The 22,168-nt window shown below is 44.7% G+C and overlaps 1 protein-coding gene across 2 annotated transcripts in view; it reads left to right on the top strand.

The window, feature by feature from the left end:
* Positions 1–311: 311 nt before the first annotated feature.
* LOC124023572 (LIM domain-binding protein 1) overlaps positions 312–22,168 on the top strand; it is a 57,972-nt gene continuing 36,115 nt past the window's right edge. The window contains exon 1 of one of the 2 annotated variants that reach the window (XM_046337949.1): positions 312–722. In XM_046337949.1, coding sequence (XP_046193905.1) covers positions 695–722 — 28 coding nt within the window. In that variant the 5' untranslated portion in view covers positions 312–694. The remainder of the gene's footprint in view (positions 723–22,168) is intronic. The other variant, XM_046337951.1, reaches the window with a different exon arrangement.

Here is a 22,168-nt window from a genome sequence, read left to right as displayed (position 1 = left end):
CTCTCTCTCTCTCTGTCACTCTCTCATTCTCTTCCTCCCTCTCTCCTCCCACCTGTACAGTAATTTGCTGGCTGATGAGGGTAGAGCAGAGCAGGAACAGAAATACGAACACGACTGGCTGACTGGAGGGCTGGCTGACAGGCTGACTGACTGACTGACTGGCTGGCTGACTGACTGTCTGACTGGCTGTCTGACTGGCTGTCTGACTGGCTGTCTGAGAGAGAACACAATCCTTTGTGTTTCTGTTGCTTTTTTTGAACCTTTCCTTATTCACTCCCTCTCTCTCTCTCTTCGCTCAATTCCCTCTCTCTACGCTCTACTCCCCCTCTCTCGCTCTCTCTACGCTCTACTCCCCCTCTCTCCTTCTCTCTCTCCCTTCCTCCCCCGTCCCTGTCCCTGGTGTGTGTGTGTGTACGTGTGTGTGGACCTCAGGAAAACAGACGCTCATGTGAGAGTCAGGAGCAGTAGCAGCAGTGACTGGTGAGAGGAGACAGGATCAGAGAGGAGAAGAAAAGGAATAGAAAACAGAGGACAGCAACAGAGAGGAGACGAAAAGGAATAGAAAACAGAGGACAGCAACAGAGAGGAGACGAAAAGCTGAGGAGCACAATAAAGAGGAGGAGGAGGAGGAGGAGAGGAAAAGGAGGGATCCTCCGCACCGTTCCGTTCAGAGCGAGGTCAGACATGTGAGAAGATGTCGGTAGGCGGCTGCGCGTGTCCCGGTGAGTAACAACCGTGGCAACCATCCGTTATGTCTGTGTGTGTGTGTGTGTGTGTGTGTGTGTCTGTGTGTCTGTCGCCCGTAGCGATAGGGGCCTTGGTTGCTGCTGGTAGTGGTGGTAGCTGTGGACGTTTGGGTCGTTGTCAAGGAGAGAGAGAGAGCGAGAGAGAGAAAGTGCCCAGGGCCCTGAATGCTTGCAATGCCTCATGGGAAACAGACCCTACTATGGCTGCCGTGGCGATTGTGTCCTGGGACAAGAAAGATACAACAGAAAAGACATAAGCAGGTTTATAGAATGATTCACTTCCTTGTTCTAGCTACTCTGAATATTTCAGTCTATATGAAGGGTAATGTTATTGTTGAGAGAAAAGAGAGAGAGAGAGGAGAGGAGAGGAGAGGAGAAAGAGGAGGAGAGAGGAGAGAGAGAGGGAGAGGAGAGAGAGAGAGAGAGGAGAGAGAGATAGGAGAGAGAGAGGAGGAGAGAGAGAGAGAGAGAGGAGAGAGAGGAGAAGGAGAGAGAGAGAGAGAGGAGGAGAGAGAGAGGAGAGGAGAGAGAGAGAGGAGAGAGGTAGAGAGGGAGAGAGAGAGAGAGAGAGAGGAGAGAGAGAGAGAGAGAGGAGAGGGAGAGAAGAGAGAGAGGAGAGAGAAGGAGGAGGAGAGAGAGGAGAGAGGTAGAGAGGGAGAGAGAGGCGGAAAGAGAAGGAGAGGAGAGAGAGAGAGAGAGAGGAGTGAGAGAGAGAGAGAGAGAGAGAGAGAGAGAGAGAGAGAGAGAGAGAGAGAGAGAGAGAGAGAGAGAGAGAGAGAGAGAGAGAATACAGTTTAGTTTTCTATTTTATTGATGACTGCAGTTCTATTCTGCTGCTCTGCTCAGCTGGTGACATCGGCATGAGGTCGTTGGTTCCCATGGCGCCAGTAATGCCTGTTCTGTCCCTATACCAGTTTGTTGTTTTATGTTGTTGTTGTTTATGTTCTTATTTGTGGCCCTAAATTAAGAGCAGCTCTGAGGAAGAGGACATTGAGTTCCTTCCAGGTTGCCAGTACGCCAGATGTTTTAAATCCCCCCTTTTGGGGTGAAATGAATAGAGGTCAACAGAGGTTGGAGGTTTCCATGTCCTCATCTCCCCTGGTGAGAGTAGTTTGGGGAGGTGGACTATTTTAAAAAAAGTGCTACCTAGAACCAAAACGGGTTCTCCTGACCTACAAAGACAGTCAGAGATCCCTTTATGGTTCTAGGTAACAGTGTGAAGGAACTAGGTAGCAATTGTTTGTCAAAAAATGTGGAAGCAACAGAGGAAAGCAAGCTTCTATATAGGGCAAGGGTCATGAGCCATGGATCAGATCATACCCTAAAGGCTCATGAGCCATGGATCAGATCATACCCTAAAGGCTCATGAGCCATGCATCAGATCATACCCTAAAGGCTCATGAGCCATGCATCAGATCATACCCTAAAGGCTCATGAGCCATGCATCAGATCATACCTTAAAGTATGTGGACACCTGCTCGTCCAACATCTCATTCCAGAATCATGGGCATTAATATGGAGTTGGTTCCCCCATTGCTGCTGTAACAGCCTCCACTCTTCTAGGAAGTCTTTCCCCTAGACGTTGGACCATTGCTGAGGGGATTTGCTTCCATTCAGCCAGAAGAGCATTAGTGAGTTCAGGCACTGATGTTGGGTGATTAGGCCTCTGGCTCGCTGTCAGTGTCCAATTCATCCCAAAGGTGTTCGATGGGGTTGAAGTCTGGGCTCTATGCAGACCAGTCAAGTTCTTCCACAAACCATTTCTGTATGGACCTTGTTTTGTGCACGGGGGCATTGTCATGCCAAACTCTTGCTACAAAGTTGGAAGCACAGAATTGTCTAGAATGTCATTGTATGCTGTGGTGTTACGATGTCCCTTCACTGGAACTAAGGAGCCAAGCACAAACAAAAAAAACAGTCCCAGACCATTATTCCTCCTCCACCAAACTTTACAGTCGGCACTATGCATTGGGGCAGGTAGCGTTCTCCTGGCATCCGCCAAACCCAGATTCATCCGTCAGACTGCCAGATGATGCAGTGTGATTCATAACTCCAGAGAACGCGTTTCCACTGCTCCAGAGTCCAATGGCGGCGAGCTTTACACCCCTCCAGCCGACACTTGGCATTACGAACGGTGATGTTATTCTTGTGTGCGGCTGCTCTGCCATTTCATGACGCTCCTGAGGAACAGTTCTTGTGCTAACGTTGCTTCCAGAGGCAGTTTGGAACTCAGTAGTGAGTGTTGCAGCCGAGGACAGACAATCTTTACGCGCTACGCCCTTCAGCATTCGGCGGTCCCGTTTTGTGAGCATGTGTGGCCTACCACTTTACGGCTGTGCCGTTGTTGCTCCTAGACGTTTCCACTTCACAATAACAGCACTTACAGTTGACTGGGGCTGCTCTAGCAGGGCAGAAATTTAACAAACTGACTTGTTGGATAGGTGCCATGTTGAAAGTCACTGAGCTCTTCAGTAAGGCCATTCTACTGCAAATGTTTGTCTATGGAGATTGCATGGCTGTGTGCTTGATTTTATACACCTGTCAGCAACGGGTGTGGATGAAACAGCAGAATCCACTCATTTGAAGGGGTGCACATACTTTTGTGTCGATAGTGTAGCTTCATTCTATGTAGCAGAGCTGTCTCATGGTTGGGGTCAATTTGAATGGACGGCGGTCAATTCAGGAAGTGATTTGAATTGATGTCATTGAAAATAGATGCCTTGTTTTCCTTCCTGAACTGACTGCCTCCAATTCAAATGGACCCCAACCCTTCTATGTCGTGTGCAGGTGCTCCATGTTTTCAGCTCAGTCTGCCAGCCCCTGTGCTGTACAGTAGAAGACGTTTTAGGAGTGTGTGTGTGTGTGTGTGTGTGTGTGTGTGTGTTGTATTGCATTTGACCCTCTCCTCTCCCACAGCAAAGCCACAGTGACCAGTGTGGTCAACCCTTCAACCCCCAGGCTGTCTGGACGTAGCAGAACAAGTTGCCCACTAACCACAGATCTAGGATCAGGTTACCCTTCACCCTACTCTAACCTTAAAGGGCCAATCTGGGATTGTTACATCTAACCACAGATCTAGGATCAGGTTACCCTTCACCCTACTCTAACCTTAAAGGGCCAATCTGGGATTGTTACATCTAACCACAGATCTAGGATCAGGTTACCCTTCACCCTACTCTAACCTTAAAGGGCCAATCTGGGATTGTTACATCTAACCACAGATCTAGGATCAGGTTACCCTTCACCCTACTCTAACCTTAAAGGGCCAATCTGGGATTGTTACATCTAACCACAGATCTAGGATCAGGTTACCCTTCACCCTACCCTAATTTAAAGGGCCAATCTGGGATTGTTACATCCATAATATATAATAATAATATATGCCATTTAGCGCCATGCTCTACCAACTGAGCTACAGAAGGACCGCACATCCAAACATGGTTAAAACATTTTAAGACATTTTATTTTGATTGTCAGTCTGACAGCTCTGTCTATGGATCTGATAGAGGTTACATTCCTCTGTCTATGGATCTGAGAGAGGTTACATTCCTCTGTCTATGGATCTGAGAGAGGTTACATTCCTCTGTCTATGGATCTGAGAGAGGTTACATTCATCTGTCTATGGATCTGAGAGAGGTTACATTCCTCTGTCTATGGATCTGAGAGAGGTTACATTCCTCTGTCTATGGATCTGAGAGAGGTTACATTCCTCTGTCTATGGATAATATCTTAGAGAGGTTACATTCATCTGTCTATGGATCTTAGAGAGGTTACATTCCTCTGTCTATGGATAATATCTTAGAGAGGTTACATTCATCTGTCTATGGATCTTAGAGAGGTTACATTTCTGTGTCTATGGATCTCTGTGTGTGTGTGTGTGTGTGTGTGTGTGTGTGTGTGTGTGTGTGTGTGTGTGTGTGTGTGTGTGTGTGTGTGTGTGTGTGTGTGTGTGTGTGTGTGTGTGTGTGTGTGTGTGTGTGTGTGTGTGTGTGTGTGTGTGTGTGTGTGTGTGTGTGTGTGTGTACAGAGGCAAGAAAAAGTACGTGAACCCTTTGGAATTACCTGGATTTCTGCATAAATTTGACATAACATTTTATCTGATCTTCAAGTCACAACAATAGACAAGCACAATGTGCTTAAACTGATAACACACAAATGATTGCATTTTTCTTGTCTATATTAAATACATCATATAAACCTTCACAGTGTAGGTTGGGAAAAGTATGTGAACCCCTATAGACTAATGACTTCTCCAAACGATAGTTGGAGTCAGGAGTCAACTAACCGGGAGTCCAATCAATGAGACCAGATTTTAGATTTTGGTTAGAGCTGCCTTGCCCCATAAGAAACACTCACACAATTAGAGTTTGCTATTCACAAGAAGCATTGCCTGATGTGAACCATGCCTCAAACTCAAGAGATCTCAGAAGACCTCAGATGAAGAATGGTTACCTTGCATGAAGCTGGAAAGGGTTGCAAAGGTATCTTTAAAAGTCAGTCCACGCTGAGACACATTGTCTAGAAGTGGAGAAAGTTCAGCACTGTTGCTACTCTCCCTAGGAGTGGCTGTCCTGCAGAGATGACTGCAAGAGCACAGCGCAGAATGCTCAATGAGGTTAAGAAGAATCCCAGAGTCAGCTAAAGACTCACATGAATCTCTGTAACATGCTAACATCTCTGTTGACGAGTCTACGATACGTAAAACACTAATCAATGAGGTTAAGAAGAATCCTAGAGTCAGCTAAAGACTCACATGAATCTCTGTAACATGCAAACATCTCTGTTGACGAGTCTAAAACACTAATCAATGAGGTTAAGAAGAATCCTAGAGTCAGCTAAAGACTCACAGAAATCTCTGTAACATGCTAACATCTCTGTTGACGAGTCAACGATACGTAAAACACTAATCAAGAATGATGTTCATGGGAGGACACCACGGAAGAAGCCACTGCTGTCCAAAAAAACATCGATACACTTCTGAATTTCGCAAAAGAGCACCTGGATGTTCCACAGTGCTACTGGCAAAAGAAATTTGTGGACAGATGAAACTAACGTTGTGTTGTTTGGAAAGAACACACAACACTATGTGTGGAGAAAAAAAGGCACAGCAACATGAAAACCTCATCCCAACTGTAAAGTCTGGTGGAGGGAGCATCATGGGTTCGGTCAGCATTGCTGCATTTTTACCCCTTTTTCGTGGTGTCCAATTGTTGTAGTAGCTACTATCTTGTCTCATCGCTACAACTCCCGTACGACTCGGGAGAGACGAAGGTTGAAAGTTATGCGTCCTCCAATACACAACCCAACTGCTTCTTAACACAGTGCGCATTCAACCCGGAAGCCAGCTGCACCAATGTGTCGGAGGAAACACCGCGCACCTGGCAACCTTGGTTAGCGCGCACTGTGCTGATGCGCGATGAGACAAGGATATCCCTACTGGCCAAACCCTCCCTAACCCAGACGACGCTAGGCCAATTGTGCGTCGCCCCATGGACCTCCCGGTCGCGGCCGGTTACGACAGAGCCTGGGCGCGAACCCAGAGTCTCTGATGGCACAGCTGGCGCTGCAGTACAGCGCCCTTAACCACTGCGCCACCCGGGAGGCCAGCTCCCAAGTTTATCAAGACATTTTGCAGGAGGCTATCTGTCCACCAATTGAAGCTCAACAGAAGTTGGGTGATGCAACAGGACAACGACCCAAAAGACAGAAGTAAATCAACAGCAGAATGGCTTCAGCAGAAGAAAATACACCTTCTGGAGTGGCCCAGTCAGTCCTGACCTCAACCCATCTGAGATGCTGTCGCATGACCTCAACAGACCGGTTCACACCAGACATCCCAAGAATATTGCTGAACTGAAACAGTTCAGAGGAAGAGGAATGGTCCAACATTCACCCTGACCGTTGTGCAAGTCTGATCCACAACTACAGAAAACGTTTGGTTGAGGTTATTGCTGCCAAAGGAGGGTCAACCAGTTATTAAATCCAAGGGTCACATACTTTTCCCACCCTGCACTGTGAATATTTACACGGTGTGTTCAATAAAGACATGAAAACGTGTAGTTGTTTGTGTGTTAATAGTTTTAGCAGACTGTGTTTGTCTATTGTTGTGACTTAGATGAAGACTTAGGTGTGTGTGTGTGTGTGTGTGTGTGTGTGTGTGTGTGTGTGTGTGTGTGTGTGTGTGTGTGTGTGTGTGTGTGTGTGTGTGTGTGTGTGTGTGTGTGTGTGTGTGTGTGTGTGTGTGTGTGTGTGTGTGTGTGTGTGCACGCATGCGCACTCGCTGGTGTGTGTCAACATGAGGGGTGGGGTGAAGACATAGGGAAAAGGGACCAGAGAGGCAATAACCACCACTAGGACAGACTCTTTTTATAGGGAGAGAGAGAGAGAAGAGAGAGGGAAGAGAGAGACAGAACTAAAAGACTGCTATCAGGAAGGGCAAACACTCACATATACGCCAGCTGACGTGTGTGTGTGTGTGTTTGCATATGTGTGTGTGTTCTCATGTGTGACTTCAATCGGTGTGTGTGTTTCCAATCTCGTAGAGGCAGTGCCCCGTGGCACGAAGGCATACGCTGCCACCTCAGCCGTTAAACGAGCCTGTTCAAGGGAGGCGTGCGAGTGTGTGTGTGTTTGTCGTTCTATAGAGGCAGGTAAATGTGTGTGTGTGGTTCTAGAGAGGCAGGAACACGTGTGTGTGGTTCTAGAGAGGCAGGAACATGTGTGTGTGGTTCTAGAGAGGCAGGAACATGTGTGTGTGTGTGTGTGTGTGTGTGTGTGTGTGTGTGTGTGTGTGTGTGTGTGTGTGTGTGTGTGTGTGTGTGTGTGTGTGTGTGTGTGTGTGTGTGTGTGTGTGTGTGTGTGTGTGTGTGTGTGTTCTAGAGAGGCAGGAATGTGTGTGTGTGTGTGTGTGTGTGTGTGTGTGTGTGTGTGTGTGTGTGTGTGTGTGTGTGTGTGTGTGTGTGTGTGTGTGTGTGTGTGTGTGTGTGTGTGTGTGTGTGTGTGGTTCTAGAGAGGCAGGAACATGTGTGTGTGGTTCTAGAGAGGCAGGAACATGTATGTGTGGTTCTAGAGAGGCAGGAACATGTATGTGTGGTTCTAGAGAGGCAGGAACATGTATGTGTGGTTCTAGAGAGGCAGGAACATGTATGTGTGGTTCTAGAGAGGCAGGAACATGTATGTGTGGTTCTAGAGAGGCAGGAACATGTATGTGTGGTTCTAGAGAGGCAGGAACATGTATGTGTGGTTCTAGAGAGGCAGGAACATGTATGTGTGGTTCTAGAGAGGCAGGAACATGTATGTGTGGTTCTAGAGAGGCAGGAACATGTATGTGTGGTTCTAGAGAAGCAGGAACATGTATGTGTGGTTCTAGAGAGGCAGGAACATGTATGTGTGGTTCTAGAGAGGCAGGAACATGTATGTGTGGTTCTAGAGAGGCAGGAACATGTATGTGTGGTTCTAGAGAGGCAGGAACATGTATGTGTGGTTCTAGAGAGGCAGGAACATGTATGTGTGGTTCTAGAGAGGCAGGAACATGTATGTGTGGTTCTAGAGAGGCAGGAACATGTATGTGTGGTTCTAGAGAGGCAGGAACATGTATGTGTGGTTCTAGAGAGGCAGGAACATGTATGTGTGGTTCTAGAGAGGCAGGAACATGTATGTGTGGTTCTAGAGAGGCAGGAACATGTATGTGTGGTTCTAGAGAGGCAGGAACATGTATGTGTGTGTGTAGTTCAGGGGAATGAGGCGGGAACGTTTGTTTAAAATCTGGAGAGTCTTGCGGTCAGATAACATACTCAATGAACGCAGTCATGGAAATTTCCTAAAGACAAGGTTTGTTTCCCAAATGACACCCCTATTCCCTTTGTAGTGTACTACAGTACACAGGCTTCTGGTCAAACATAGTAGTTTATAGGGAATAGGGTGCCACTTGGGAGGCAGCCAGGAGAGGAGTGACACAACTGTGTTTGTTCCACACTAGTATTGTTCTCTTTTATTTCCTTTCTTTCTTTCACTATTCTATTTTTTGTGGTGAATTTAGACAGAGAGAATATAATATGATATTTGAAATGTCGCTATTACTTTGAAACTTCTGTGACTGTAATGTTTACTGTTAATTTTTCACTTTAGTTAAGTGTCTATTTTACATACTTTGGCAATGTAAACATGTTTCCATGACAATACAGCCCATTGAATTGAACTGAGAGAGAGAGAGAGAGAGAGAGAGAGAGAGAGAGAGAGAGAGAGAGAGAGAGAGAGAGAGAGAGAGAGAGAGAGAGCCTAAAGGCATGGGGCTGGCAATAGTTACAGTATTTAGGCTAACTGTCACATAACTACAGTATCCATACACCAGTGCAGTATCCCTACACCAAGCAACCAGATATAAGGACCTACTTTCCCCACAACAACAACATAAACCCCACAAACAGAATATTTGTTAATAGTTTCAAGAGGGAAGCATTGAGACTGCAACTAAAGTTGGTTTCTCTAGCCAGAGCCCTCTAGAGTCTAACTACAGAGAACTTCTACAGTTGGTTTCTCTAGCCAGAGCCCTCTAGAGACTAACTACAGAGAACTTCTACAGTTGGTTTCTCTAGCCAGAGCCCTCTAGAGTCTAACTACAGAGAACTTCTACAGTTGGTTTCTCTAGCCAGAGCCCTCTAGAGTCTAACTACAGAGAACTTCTACAGTTGGTTTCTCTAGCCAGAGCCCTCTAGAGTCTAACTACAGAGAACTTCTACAGTTGGTTTCTCTAGCCAGAGCCCTCTAGAGTCTAACTACAGAGAACTTCTACAGTTGGTTTCTCTAGCCAGAGCCCTCTAGAGTCTAACTACAGAGAACTTCTACAGTTGGTTTCTCTAGCCAGAGCCCTCTAGAGTCTAACTACAGATAACTTCTACAGTTGGTTTCTCTAGCCAGAGCCCTCTAGAGTCTAACTACAGAGAACTTCAAGATCACAACAAGATCTACACTTCTCCATCCCTGTACCTCTTCTCTTCCTTCTATCTACACTTCTCCCTCCCTGTACCTCTTCTCTTCCTTCTATCTACACTTCTCCCTCCCTGTACCTCTTCTCTTCCTTCTATCTACACTTCTCCCTCCCTGTACCTCTTCTCTTCCTTCTATCTACACTTCTCCCTCCCTGTACCTCTTCTCTTCCTTCTATCTACACTTCTCCCTCCCTGTACCTCTTCTCTTCCTTCTATCTACACTTCTCCCTCCCTGTACCTCTTCTCTTCCTTCTATCTACACTTCTCCCTCCCTGTACCTCTTCTCTTCCTTCTATCTACACTTCTCCCTCCCTGTACCTCTTCTCTTCCTTCTATCTACACTTCTCCCTCCCTGTACCTCTTCTCTTCCTTCTATCTACACTTCTCCCTCCCTGTACCTCTTCTCTTCCTTCTATCTACACTTCTCCCTCCCTGTACCTCTTCTCTTCCTTCTATCTACACACTTCCCTCCCTGTACCTCTTCTCTTCCTTCTATCTATACTTCTCCCTCCCTGTACCTTCTCTTCCTTATATCTACACTTCTCCCTCCCTGTACCTCTTCTCTTCCTTCTATCTACACTTCTCCCTGCCTGTACCTCTTCTCTTCCTTCTATCTACACTTCTCCCTCCCTGTACCTCTTCTCTTCCTTCTATCTACACTTCTCCCTCCTGTACCTCTTCTCTTCCTTCTATCTACACTTCTCCCTCCCTGTACCTCTTCTCTTCCTTCTATCTACACTTCTCCCTGCCTGTACCTCTTCTCTTCCTTCTATCTACACTTCTCCCTCCCTGTACCTCTTCTCTTCCTTCTATCTACACTTCTCCCTCCCTGTACCTCTTCTCTTCCTTCTATCTACACTTCTCCCTCCCTGTACCTCTTCTCTTCCTTCTATCTACACTTCTCCCTCCCTGTACCTCTTCTTTCCTTCTATCTACACTTCTCCCTCCCTGTACCTCTTCTCTTCCTTCTATCTATACTTCTCCCTCCCTGTACCCTCTCTTCCTTATATCTACACTTCTCTTCCCTGTACCTCTTCTCTTCCTTCTATCTACACTTCTCCCTGCCTGTACCTCTTCTCTTCCTTCTATCTACACTTCTCCCTCCCTGTACCTCTTCTCTTCCTTCTATCTACACTTCTCCCTCCCTGTACCTCTTCTCTTCCTTCTATCTACACTTCTCCCTCCCTGTACCTCTTCTCTTCCTTCTATCTACACTTCTCCCTCCCTGTACCGCTTCTCTTCCTTCTATCTACACTTCTCCCTCCCTGTACCTCTTCTCTTCCTTCTATCTACACTTCTCCCTCCTGTACCGCTTCTCTTCCTTCTATCTACACTTCTCCCTCCCTGTACCGCTTCTCTTCCTTCTATCTACACTTCTCCCTCCCTGTACCTCTTCTCTTCCTTCTATCTACACTTCTCCCTCTCTGTACCTCTTCTCTTCCTTCTATCTCTTACTCTCTCTTTCTTCTCTCTCTTCAAATGGCTTTATTGGCATGGAAAACATATGCTTACATCACCAAAGCAAGTGAAATAGATAATAGACAAAAGTGCAATAAACAATAAAAAATTATAAGGAAACCTTAAACTCACAATTACAGACATTTCAAATGTCATAGAATGGCTACATACCGTGTTATAACGATGTGCAACTAGCTAAAATACAAAAGGGAAAATATCTCTCTCACTTTCTCTCACTGGGAAGACACAGTTGTTTACATTCCAGCGCCATGTTCAACACAATAAACCTCCCCCTCTTGTGTGGTCTGAGTGTGTGTGTGCTTGTGTGTCTCTCTGTGTGTGTGTGTGCACATGGGTGTGTGTACAGCATATGCCTGAACATGTGTATGACATAAACATTGGGGAGTGAGTCAACGAACAGTGTGTGTGTGTGTGTGTGTGTGTGTGTGTGTGTGTGTGTGTGTGTGTGTGTGTGTGTGTGTGTGTGTGTGTGTGTGTGTGTGTGTGTGTGTGTGTGTGTGTGTGTGTGTGTGTGTGTGTGTGTGTGTGTGTGTGTGTGTGTGTGTCAGAATTAGAGGGTAGAAGATGTTGAGACATTGCTTTAAAAATTGAACCTAGCACCTCCTCAGTAATATACTATACTCTCTCTCTCTACCTAGCACCTCCTCAGCAATATACTATACTCTCTCTCTACCTAGCACCTCCGCGGTAATATACTATACTCTCCATCTTTCTACCTAGCACCTCCTCAGTAATATACTATACTCTCTTTCTACCTAGCACCTCCTCAGTAATATACTCTACTCTCTTTCTACCTAGCACCTCCTCAGTAATATACTATACTCTCTCTCTCTACCTAGCACCTCCTCAGTAATATACTATACTCTCTCTCTCTACCTAGCACCTCCTTAGTAATATACTATACTCTCTCTCTACCTAGCACCTCCTCAGTAATATACTATACTCTCTCTCTACCTAGCACCACCTCAGTAATATACTATACTCTCCATCTTTCTACCTAGCACCTCCTCAGTAATATACTTTACTCTCTCTCTGCCTAGCACCACCTCAGTAATATACTATACTCTCTCTCTCTACCTAGCACCTCCTCAGTAATATACTATACTCTCTCTCTGCCTAGCACCACCTCAGTAATATACTATACTCTCCATCTTTCTACCTAGCACCTCCTCAGTAATATACTTTACTCTCTCTCTGCCTAGCACCACCTCAGTAATATACTATACTCTCCATCTTTCTACCTAGCACCTCCTCAGTAATATACTCTACTCTCATTCTACCTAGCACCTCCTCAGTAATATACTATACTCTCTCTACCTAGCACCTCATCAGTAATATACTATACTCTCTCTCTCTACCTAGCACCTCCTTAGTAATATACTCTACTCTCTTTCTACCTAGCACCTCCTCAGTAATATACTATACTCTCTCTCTACCTAGCACCTCCTCAGTAATATACTATACTCTCTCTCTACCTAGCACCTCCTCAGTAATATACTATACTCTCTCTCTACCTAGCACCACCTCAGTAATATACTATACTCTCCATCTTTCTACCTAGCACCTCCTCAGTAATATACTTTACTCTCTCTCTGCCTAGCACCACCTCAGTAATATACTATACTCTCCATCTTTCTACCTAGCACCTCCTCAGTAATATACTCTACTCTCATTCTACCTAGCACCTCCTCAGTAATATACTATACTCTCTCTACCTAGCACCTCCTCAGTAATATACTATACTCTCTCTCTCTACCTAGCACCTCCTTAGTAATATACTCTACTCTCTTTCTACCTAGCACCTCCTCAGTAATATACTATACTCTCTCTCTCTACCTAGCACCTCCTCAGCAATATACTATTCTCTCTCTCTCTACCTGGCACCTCCTCAGTAATGTACTATACTCTCTCTCTCTCTACCTAGCACCTCCTCTGTAATATACTATACTCTCTATCTATCTAGCACCTCCTCAGTAAAACACTATACAATACTCTCTTTCTACCTGGCACCTCCTCAGCACTATACTATACTCTCTTTCTACTTAGCACCTCCTCAGTAATATACTATACTCTCTCTCTTTCTACCTAGCACCTCCTCAGTAATATACTATACTCTCTCTCTTTCTACCTAGCACCTCCTCAGTAATATACTATACTCTCCATCTTTCTACCTAGCACCTCCTCAGTAATATACTATACTCTCTCTCTACCTAGCACCTCCTCAGTAATATACTATACTCTCTCTCTACCTAGCACCACCTCAGTAATATACTATACTCTCCATCTTTCTACCTAGCACCTCCTCAGTAATATACTATACTCTCTCTCTACCTAGCACCTCCTCAGTAATATACTATACTCTCTCTCTACCTAGCACCTCCTCAGTAATATACTATACTCTCTCTCTACCTAGCACCACCTCAGTAATATACTATACTCTCCATATTTCTACCTAGCACCTCCTCAGTAATATACTATACTCTCTCTCTACCTAGCACCTCCTCAGTAATATACTATACTCTCTCTCTACCTAGCACCTCCTCAGTAATATACTATACTCTCTCTCTACCTAGCACCACCTCAGTAATATACTATACTCTCCATCTTTCTACCTAGCACCTCCTCAGTAATATACTTTACTCTCTCTCTGCCTAGCACCACCTCAGTAATATACTATACTCTCTCTCTCTACCTAGCACCTCCTCAGTAATATACTATACTCTCTCTCTGCCTAGCACCACCTCAGTAATATACTATACTCTCCATCTTTCTACCTAGCACCTCCTCAGTAATATACTTTACTCTCTCTCTGCCTAGCACCACCTCAGTAATATACTATACTCTCTCTCTGCCTAGCACCACCTCAGTAATATACTATACTCTCCATCTTTCTACCTAGCACCTCCTCAGTAATATACTCTACTCTCTTTCTACCTAGCACCTCCTCAGTAATATACTATACTCTCTCTCTCTACCTAGCACCTCCTCAGTAATATACTATACTCTCTCTCTCTACCTAGCACCTCCTTAGTAATATACTCTACTCTCTTTCTACCTAGCACCTCCTCAGTAATATACTATACTCTCTCTCTACCTAGCACCTCCTCAGTAATATACTATACTCTCTCTCTCTCTCTACCTAGCACCTCCTCAGTAATATACTATACTCTCTCTCTACCTAGCACCTCCTCAGTAATATACTATACTCTCTCTCTCTACCTAGCACCTCCTCAGTAATATACTATACTCTCTCTACCTAGCACCTCCTCAGTAATATACTATACTCTCTCTCTAGCTAGCACCTCCTCAGTAATATACTCTACTCTCTTTCTACCTAGCACCTCCTCAGTAATATACTATACTCTCTCTCTACCTAGCACCTCCTCAGTAATATACTATACTCTCTCTCTACCTAGCACCTCCTCAGTAATATACTATACTCTCTCTTTACCTGGCACCTCCTCAGCAATATACTATACTCTGTCTCTCTCTCTACCTAGCACCTCCTCAGTAATATACTATACTCTCTCTCTACCTAGCACCTCCTCAGTAATATACTATACTCTCTCTTTACCTGGCACCTCCTCAGCAATATACTATACTCTCTCTCTACCTAGCACCTCCTCAGTAATATACTATACTCTCTCTCTACCTAGCACCTCCTCAGTAATATACTATACTCTCTCTTTACCTGGCACCTCCTCAGCAATATACTATACTCTGTCTCTCTCTCTACCTAGCACCTCCTCAGTAATATACTATACTCTCTCTCTACCTAGCACCTCCTCAGTAATATACTATACTCTCTCTCTACCTAGCACCTCCTCAGTAATATACTATACTCTCTCTCTACCTAGCACCTCCTCAGTAATATACTATACTCTCTCTCTACCTTGCACCTCCTCAGTAATATACTCTACTCTCTTTCTACCTAGCACCTCCTCAGTAATATACTCTACTCTCTTTCTACCTAGCACCTCCTCAGTAATATACTATACTCTCTCTCTAGCTAGCACCTCCTCAGAAATATACTCTACTCTCTTTCTACCTAGCACCTCCTCAGTAATATACTTTACTCTCTCTCTACCTAGCACCTCCTCAGTAATATACTATACTCTCTCTCTACCTAGCACCTCCTCAGTAATATACTATACTCTCTCTTTACCTGGCACCTCCTCAGCAATATACTATACTCTGTCTCTCTCTCTACCTAGCACCTCCTCAGTAATATACTATACTCTCTCTCTACCTAGCACCTCCTCAGTAATATACTATACTCTGTCTCTCTCTCTATCTGGCACCTCCTCAGTAATATACTATACTCTCTCTCTACCTAGCACCTCCTCAGCAATATACTATACTCTCTCTCTACCTAGCACCTCCCCAGTAATATACTATACTCTCTCTTTACCTGGCACCTCCTCAGCAATATACTATACTCTGTCTCTCTCTCTACCTAGCACCTCCTCAGTAATATACTATACTCTCTCTCTACCTAGCACCTCCTCAGTAATATACTATACTCTGTCTCTCTCTCTATCTGGCACCTCCTCAGTAATATACTATACTCTCCCTCTACCTAGCACCTCCTCAGTAATATACTATACTCTCTCTACCTAGCACCTCCTCAGTAATATACTATACTCTCTCTACCTAGCACCTCCTCAGTAATATACTATACTCTCTTTCTACCTAGCACCTCCTCAGTAATATACTATACTCTCTCTACCTAGCACCTCCTCAGTAATATACTATACTCTCTCTACCTAGCACCTCCTCAGTAATATACTATACTCTCTTTCTACCTAGCACCTCCTCAGTAATATACTATACTCTCTCTACCTAGCACCTCCTCAGTAATATACTATACTCTCTCTCTACCTAGCACCTCCTCAGTAATATACTATACTCTGTCTCTACCTAGCACCTCCTCAGTAATATACTATACTCTCTCTACCTAGCACCTCCTCAGTAATATACTATACTCTCTCTCTACCTAGCACCTCCTCAGTAATATACTATACTCTGTCTCTACCTAGCACCTCCTCAGTAATATACTATACTCTCTCTACCTAGCACCTCCTCAGTAATATACTATACTCTCTTACTATCTAGCACCTCCTCAGTAATATACTATACTCTCTTACTATCTAGCACCTCCTCAGTAATATACTATACTCTCTCTCTACCTAGCACCTCCTCAGTAATATACTATACTCTCTCTCTACCTAGCACCTCCTCAGTAATATACTATACTCTCTTACTATCTAGCACCTCCTCAGTAATATACTATACTCTCTTACTATCTAGTACCTCCTCAGTAATATACTATACTCTCTCTCTACCTAGCACCTCCTCAGTAATATACTATACTCTCTCTCTACCTAGCACCTCCTCAGTAATATACTATACTCTCTTACTATCTAGCACCTCCTCAGTAATATACTATACTCTCTCTCTACCTAGCACCTCCTCAGTAATATACTATACTCTCTCTCTACCTAGCACCTCCTCAGTAATATACTATACTCTCTCTCTACCTAGCACCTCCTCAGTAATATACTATACTCTCTCTCTACCTAGCACCTCCTCAGTAATATACTATACTCTCTCTACCTAGCACCTCCTCAGTGATATACTATACTCTCTCTCTACCTAGCACCTCCTCAGTAATATACTATACTCTCTCTCTACCTAGCACCTCCTCAGTAATATACTATACTCTCTCTCTACCTAGCACCTCCTCAGTAATATACTATACTCTCTCTCTACCTAGCACCTCCTCAGTAATATACTATACTCTCTCTCTACCTAGCACCTCCTCAGTAATATACTATACTCTCTCTCTACCTAGCACCTCCTCAGTAATATACTATACTCTCTCTCTACCTAGCACCTCCTCAGTAATATACTATACTCTCTCTCTACCTAGCACCTCCTCAGTAATATACTATACTCTCTCTCTACCTAGCACCTCCTCAGTAATATACTATACTCTCTCTCTACCTAGCACCTCCTCAGTAATATACTATACACCTCCTCTAATATACTATACTCTCTACCTAGCACCTCCTCAGTAATATACTATACTCTCTCTCTACCTAGCACCTCCTCAGTAATATACTATACTCTCTCTCTCTACCTAGCACCTCCTCAGTAATATACTATACTCTCTCTCTCTACCTAGCACCTCCTCAGTAATATACTATACTCTCTCTCTACCTAGCACCTCCTCAGTAATATACTATACTCTCTCTCTACCTAGCACCTCCTCAGTAATATACTATACTCTCTCTCTCTACCTAGCACCTCCTCAGTAATATACTATACTCTCTCTACCTAGCACCTCCCCAGTAATATACTATACTCTCTCTCTACCTAGCACCTCCTCAGTAATATACTATACTCTCTCTCTACCTAGCACCTCCTCAGTAATATACTATACTCTCTCTCTACCTAGCTCCTCCTCAGTAATATACTATACTCTCTCTCTACCTAGCACCTCCTCAGTAATATACTATACTCTCTCTCTACCTAGCACCTCCTCAGTAATATACTATACTCTCTCTCTACCTAGCACCTCCTCAGTAATATACTATACTCTCTCTACCTAGAACCTCCTCAGTAATATACTATACTCTCTCTCTACCTAGCACCTCCTCAGTAATATACTATACTCTCCATCTTTCTACCTAGCACCTCCTCAGTAATATACTATACTCTCTCTCTACCTAGCACCTCCTCAGTAATATACTATACTCTCCATCTTTCTACCTAGCACCTCCTCAGTAATATACTATACTCTCTCTCTACCTAACACCTCCTCAGTAATATACTATACTCTCTCTCTACCTAGCACCTCCTCAGTAATATACTATACTCTCTCTCTACCTAGCACCTCCTCAGTAATATACTATACTCTCTCTACCTAGCACCTCCTCAGTAATATACTCTACTCTCTCTCTCTCTACCTAGCACCTCCTCAGTAATATACTCTACTCTCTCTCTCTCTACCTAGCACCTCCTCAGTAATATACTCTACTCTCTCCCTCTCTACCTAGCACCTCCTCAGTAATATACTCTACTCTCTCTCTCTACCTAGCACCTCCTCAGTAATATACTCTACTCTCTCTCTACCTAGCACCTCCTCAGTAATATACTCTACTCCCTCTCTACCTAGCACCTCCTCAGTAATATACTATACTCTCTCTACCTAGCACCTCCTCAGTAATATACTATACTCTCTCTCTACCTAGCACCTCCTCAGTAATATACTATACTCTCTCTCTACCTAGCACCTCCTCAGTAATATACTATACTCTCTCTCTACCTAGCACCTCCTCAGTAATATACTATACTCTCTCTCTATCTAGCACCTCCTCAGTAATATACTATACTCTCTCTCTTTCTACCTATCTAATCATTCTGGCCTCTCTCTTATTCCCTCGTTCTCTCTCCTTCTGCCTGTTCTTCCGAACCATATCTCTCTCTGTCCTTTCTCCCACCCTCCTCTCTGACTCCACTTATTGCTGGCACACGCTGGGTGCACAGCGCGAAGGGAGGAAGGGAATGAGGGAGGGATAGAGCGAGTAAGGGAGGACGGGAGGACTGTGCCCTCTCATGCAGAAAGTCACATGGTACGTTCTTGATTAGCAGGAAAAATGAGTTAAAGCAGAAACAGAGAGCAGAGAGAGAGAGAGAGCAGAGAGAGAGAGAGGCGTAGAGAGAGAGAGAGCAGAGAGAGAGAGAGCAGAGAGAGAGAGAGAGAGCAGAGAGAGAGAGAGAGAGCAGAGAGAGAGAGCAGAGAGAGAGAGGTGTAGAGAGAGAGAGGTGTAGAGAGAGAGAGCAGAGAGAGAGGCGTAGAGAGAGAGAGCAGAGAGAGAGAGCAGAGAGAGAGAGAGGCGTAGAGAGAGAGAACAGAGAGAAAGAGGTGTAGAGAGAGAGAGGCGTAGAGAGAGGCGTAGAGAGAGAGCAGAGAGAGAGAGAGGCGTAGAGAGAGAGAGAGCAGAGAGAGAGAGGTGTAGAGAGAGAGAGGCGTAGAGAGCGAGAGCGAGAGAGGTAGATAGGGAGAGAGACAGAGAGAGGGGGTTGCACAACAGCAACCTCACAAAGCCTCTCTCAGCCTGTTCTTTTAAGAGGGAGGGTTGCACAACAAGAGAGAAGGGAGGAGAGGGATGGGGGAGAGAGAGGGAGGGAGGTTGGCAGAGAGGGAAGGGAGAGAGAAAGTGGGAGGAAAGAGAGGTGATAGGGGAGAGAGGGAGCAGATAGAGGGAGAGAAGGAGCAGGCAGCCAGTAGGCAGAGAGAGAGAGAAACGACACTCACTCTATCCCTCCCACCCAGACTGAGTGTTTCGGTGTTTTCTGCCAAGCTGAGCTGTCATTGGCCCGATCCTAGCCAGACCTGAGCTGTCATTGGCCGAGACCTGTCTCTCTCTCTGTGAGATCAGGAACAAAATGGCCTCTAGCATCCAGCAGGAAGGACAGAGCATCAGGGCACTGTCATCTCGCCTCCTCTCCTCTCCTCAGCCCTGTAAGCAGACACACACCACGCAGGACGGCACTAGTTTTACACACACTGACACACCCACACTGTGCCGTTCAGATGGTATGATATCCCAATTCATCACCAGGTATTCATACTGAATGTTATTACCTGACATATCATTATGAATGACTCCTTTATTATATCAACATCACAACAAACTGAGCCGTTATTGTTGTTCGTGTCATCCAGATACACGTTATACAAACACTGGACCATTTCAATGTTCATGTCATCCAGATACACGTTATACAAACACTGGACCATTTCAATGTTCATGTCATCCAGATACACGTTATACAAACACTGGACCATTTCAATGTTCATGTCATCCAGATACACGTTATACAAACACTGGACCATTTCAATGGCGCAGTTGTATTGGAAGTGTTCTGGCTGGTTGAGTCGGACAAATCCTTACTAGAGAATTCAGCATGTGTGTGTGTGTGTCCATGTGTGTGCGTCCGTGTGTGTGCGTCCATGTGTGTGTGCGAGAGAGAGAGTTAAGCTGAAAGAAAATAAATGCAGTGTCATATTGTGCCACAGGAGGGCGCCTCAATAACACAGAACAGCCACTACTCAGACTGGCAGACTGGCATGAAGACGAATATATAGATGTGTGTGTGTGTGTGTGTGTGTGTGTGTGTGTGTGTGTGTGTGTGTGTGTGTGTGTGTGTGTGTGTGTGTGTGTGTGTGTGTGTGTGTGTGTGTGTGTGTGTGTGTGTGTGTGTGTGTGTGTGTGTGTGTGTGTGTGTGTGTGTGTGTGTGTGTGTGTGTGTGTGTGCGTGTGTGTGTCTGCGTGTGTCTGTGTGCGTGTCTGCGTGTGTCTGTGTGTGTGTCTGTCAGAACATGGATAGCTAAGCAGCAGTATCAAAAACAGTCTGTGACAGTATGTTTTATGACTGTTCTGTGATCATTCAGAATGTTGTATCAGACAGATCTGTGGGATTTCCTTCTAGAACCCCAACATTACTCTGTGATCAGAGCACAGTCTACCACACTGGGGTAGGGGGATATCCTAAGGGTAACAAGCTGGCTCCAGGCGATAGTAGGAGAGAGAGGACATGATGGTGGATTTCATATGTACAGTTGAAGTCGGAAGATTACATACACCTTAGCCAAATACATTTAAACTCAGTTTTTCCACAATTCCTGACATTTAATCCTAGTAAGAATTCTCTATTTTAGGTCAGTTAAGATCACCGCTTTATTTTAAGAATGTGAAATCTCAGAATAATAGTAGAGAGAATTATGTTTTTCAGCTTTTATATCTTTCATCACATTCCCAGTGGTTCAGAAGTTTATATACACTCAATTAGTATTTGGTAGCATTGCCTTCAAATTGTTTAACTTTGGTCAATCGTTTTGGGTAGCCTTCCACAAGCTTCCCCGAATAAGTAGGGTGAACTTTGGCCCATTCCTCCTGACAGAGCTGGTGTAACTGAGTCAGGTTTGAAGGCCTCCTTGCTCACACACGCTTTTTCAGTTCTGCCCACACATTTTCTATGGTAATTGAGGTCAGGGCTTTGTGATGGCCACTCCAATACCTTGACTTAGTTGTCCTTAAGCCATTTTGCCACAACTTTGGAAGTATGTTTGGAGTCATTGTTTATTTGGAAGTTGCTTCACATAATTTCCCTCCTCATGATGCCATCTATTTTGTGAAGTGCACCAGCCCCTCCTGCAGCAAAGCACCCCCACAACATGATGCTGCCACCCCTGTGCTTCACGTTTGAGATGGGGTTCTTCGGCTTGCAAGCCTCCCCCTTTTTCCTCCAAACATAATGATGGTCATTATGGACAAACAGTTCTATTTTTGATTCATCAGACCAGAGTACATTTCTCCAAAAAGTACAATCGTTGTCCCCATGTGCAGTTGCAAACCGTGGTCTGGCTTTTTTATGGCAGTTTTGGAGCAGTGGCTTCTTCCTTGCTGAGCGGCCTTTCAGGTTATGTTGATATAGGACTCGTTTTACTGTGGATATAGATACTTTTGTACCTGTTTGCTCCAGCATCGTCACAAGGTCCTTTGCTGTTGTTCTGGGATTGATTTGCACTTTTAGCTCCAAAGTACATTCATCTCTAGGAGACAGAACGAGTCTCCTTCCTGAGCGGTATGACGGCTGCGTGGTCCCATGGTGTTTATACTTGTGTACTATCGTTTCTACAGATGAACGTGGTACCTTCAGGCATTTGGAAATTGCTCCCAAGGATGAACCAGACTTGTGGAGGTCTACAATTTTTTTTCTGAGGTCTTGGCTGATTTATTTTGATTTTCCCCTGATGTCAAGCAAAGAGGCACTGAGTATGAAGGTAGGCCTTGAAATACATCCACAGGTACACCTCCAATTGACTCAAATTATGTCAATTAGCCTATCAGAATATTCTAAAGCCATGACATAATTTTCTGGAAT

Source organism: Oncorhynchus gorbuscha, unplaced genomic scaffold, assembly GCF_021184085.1.
Source record: "Oncorhynchus gorbuscha isolate QuinsamMale2020 ecotype Even-year unplaced genomic scaffold, OgorEven_v1.0 Un_scaffold_1637, whole genome shotgun sequence".
NCBI lineage: Eukaryota > Metazoa > Chordata > Actinopteri > Salmoniformes > Salmonidae > Oncorhynchus > Oncorhynchus gorbuscha.
Note: the sequence above shows the minus strand (reverse complement) of the source record. Positions and strands in the feature narration are given on the sequence as shown.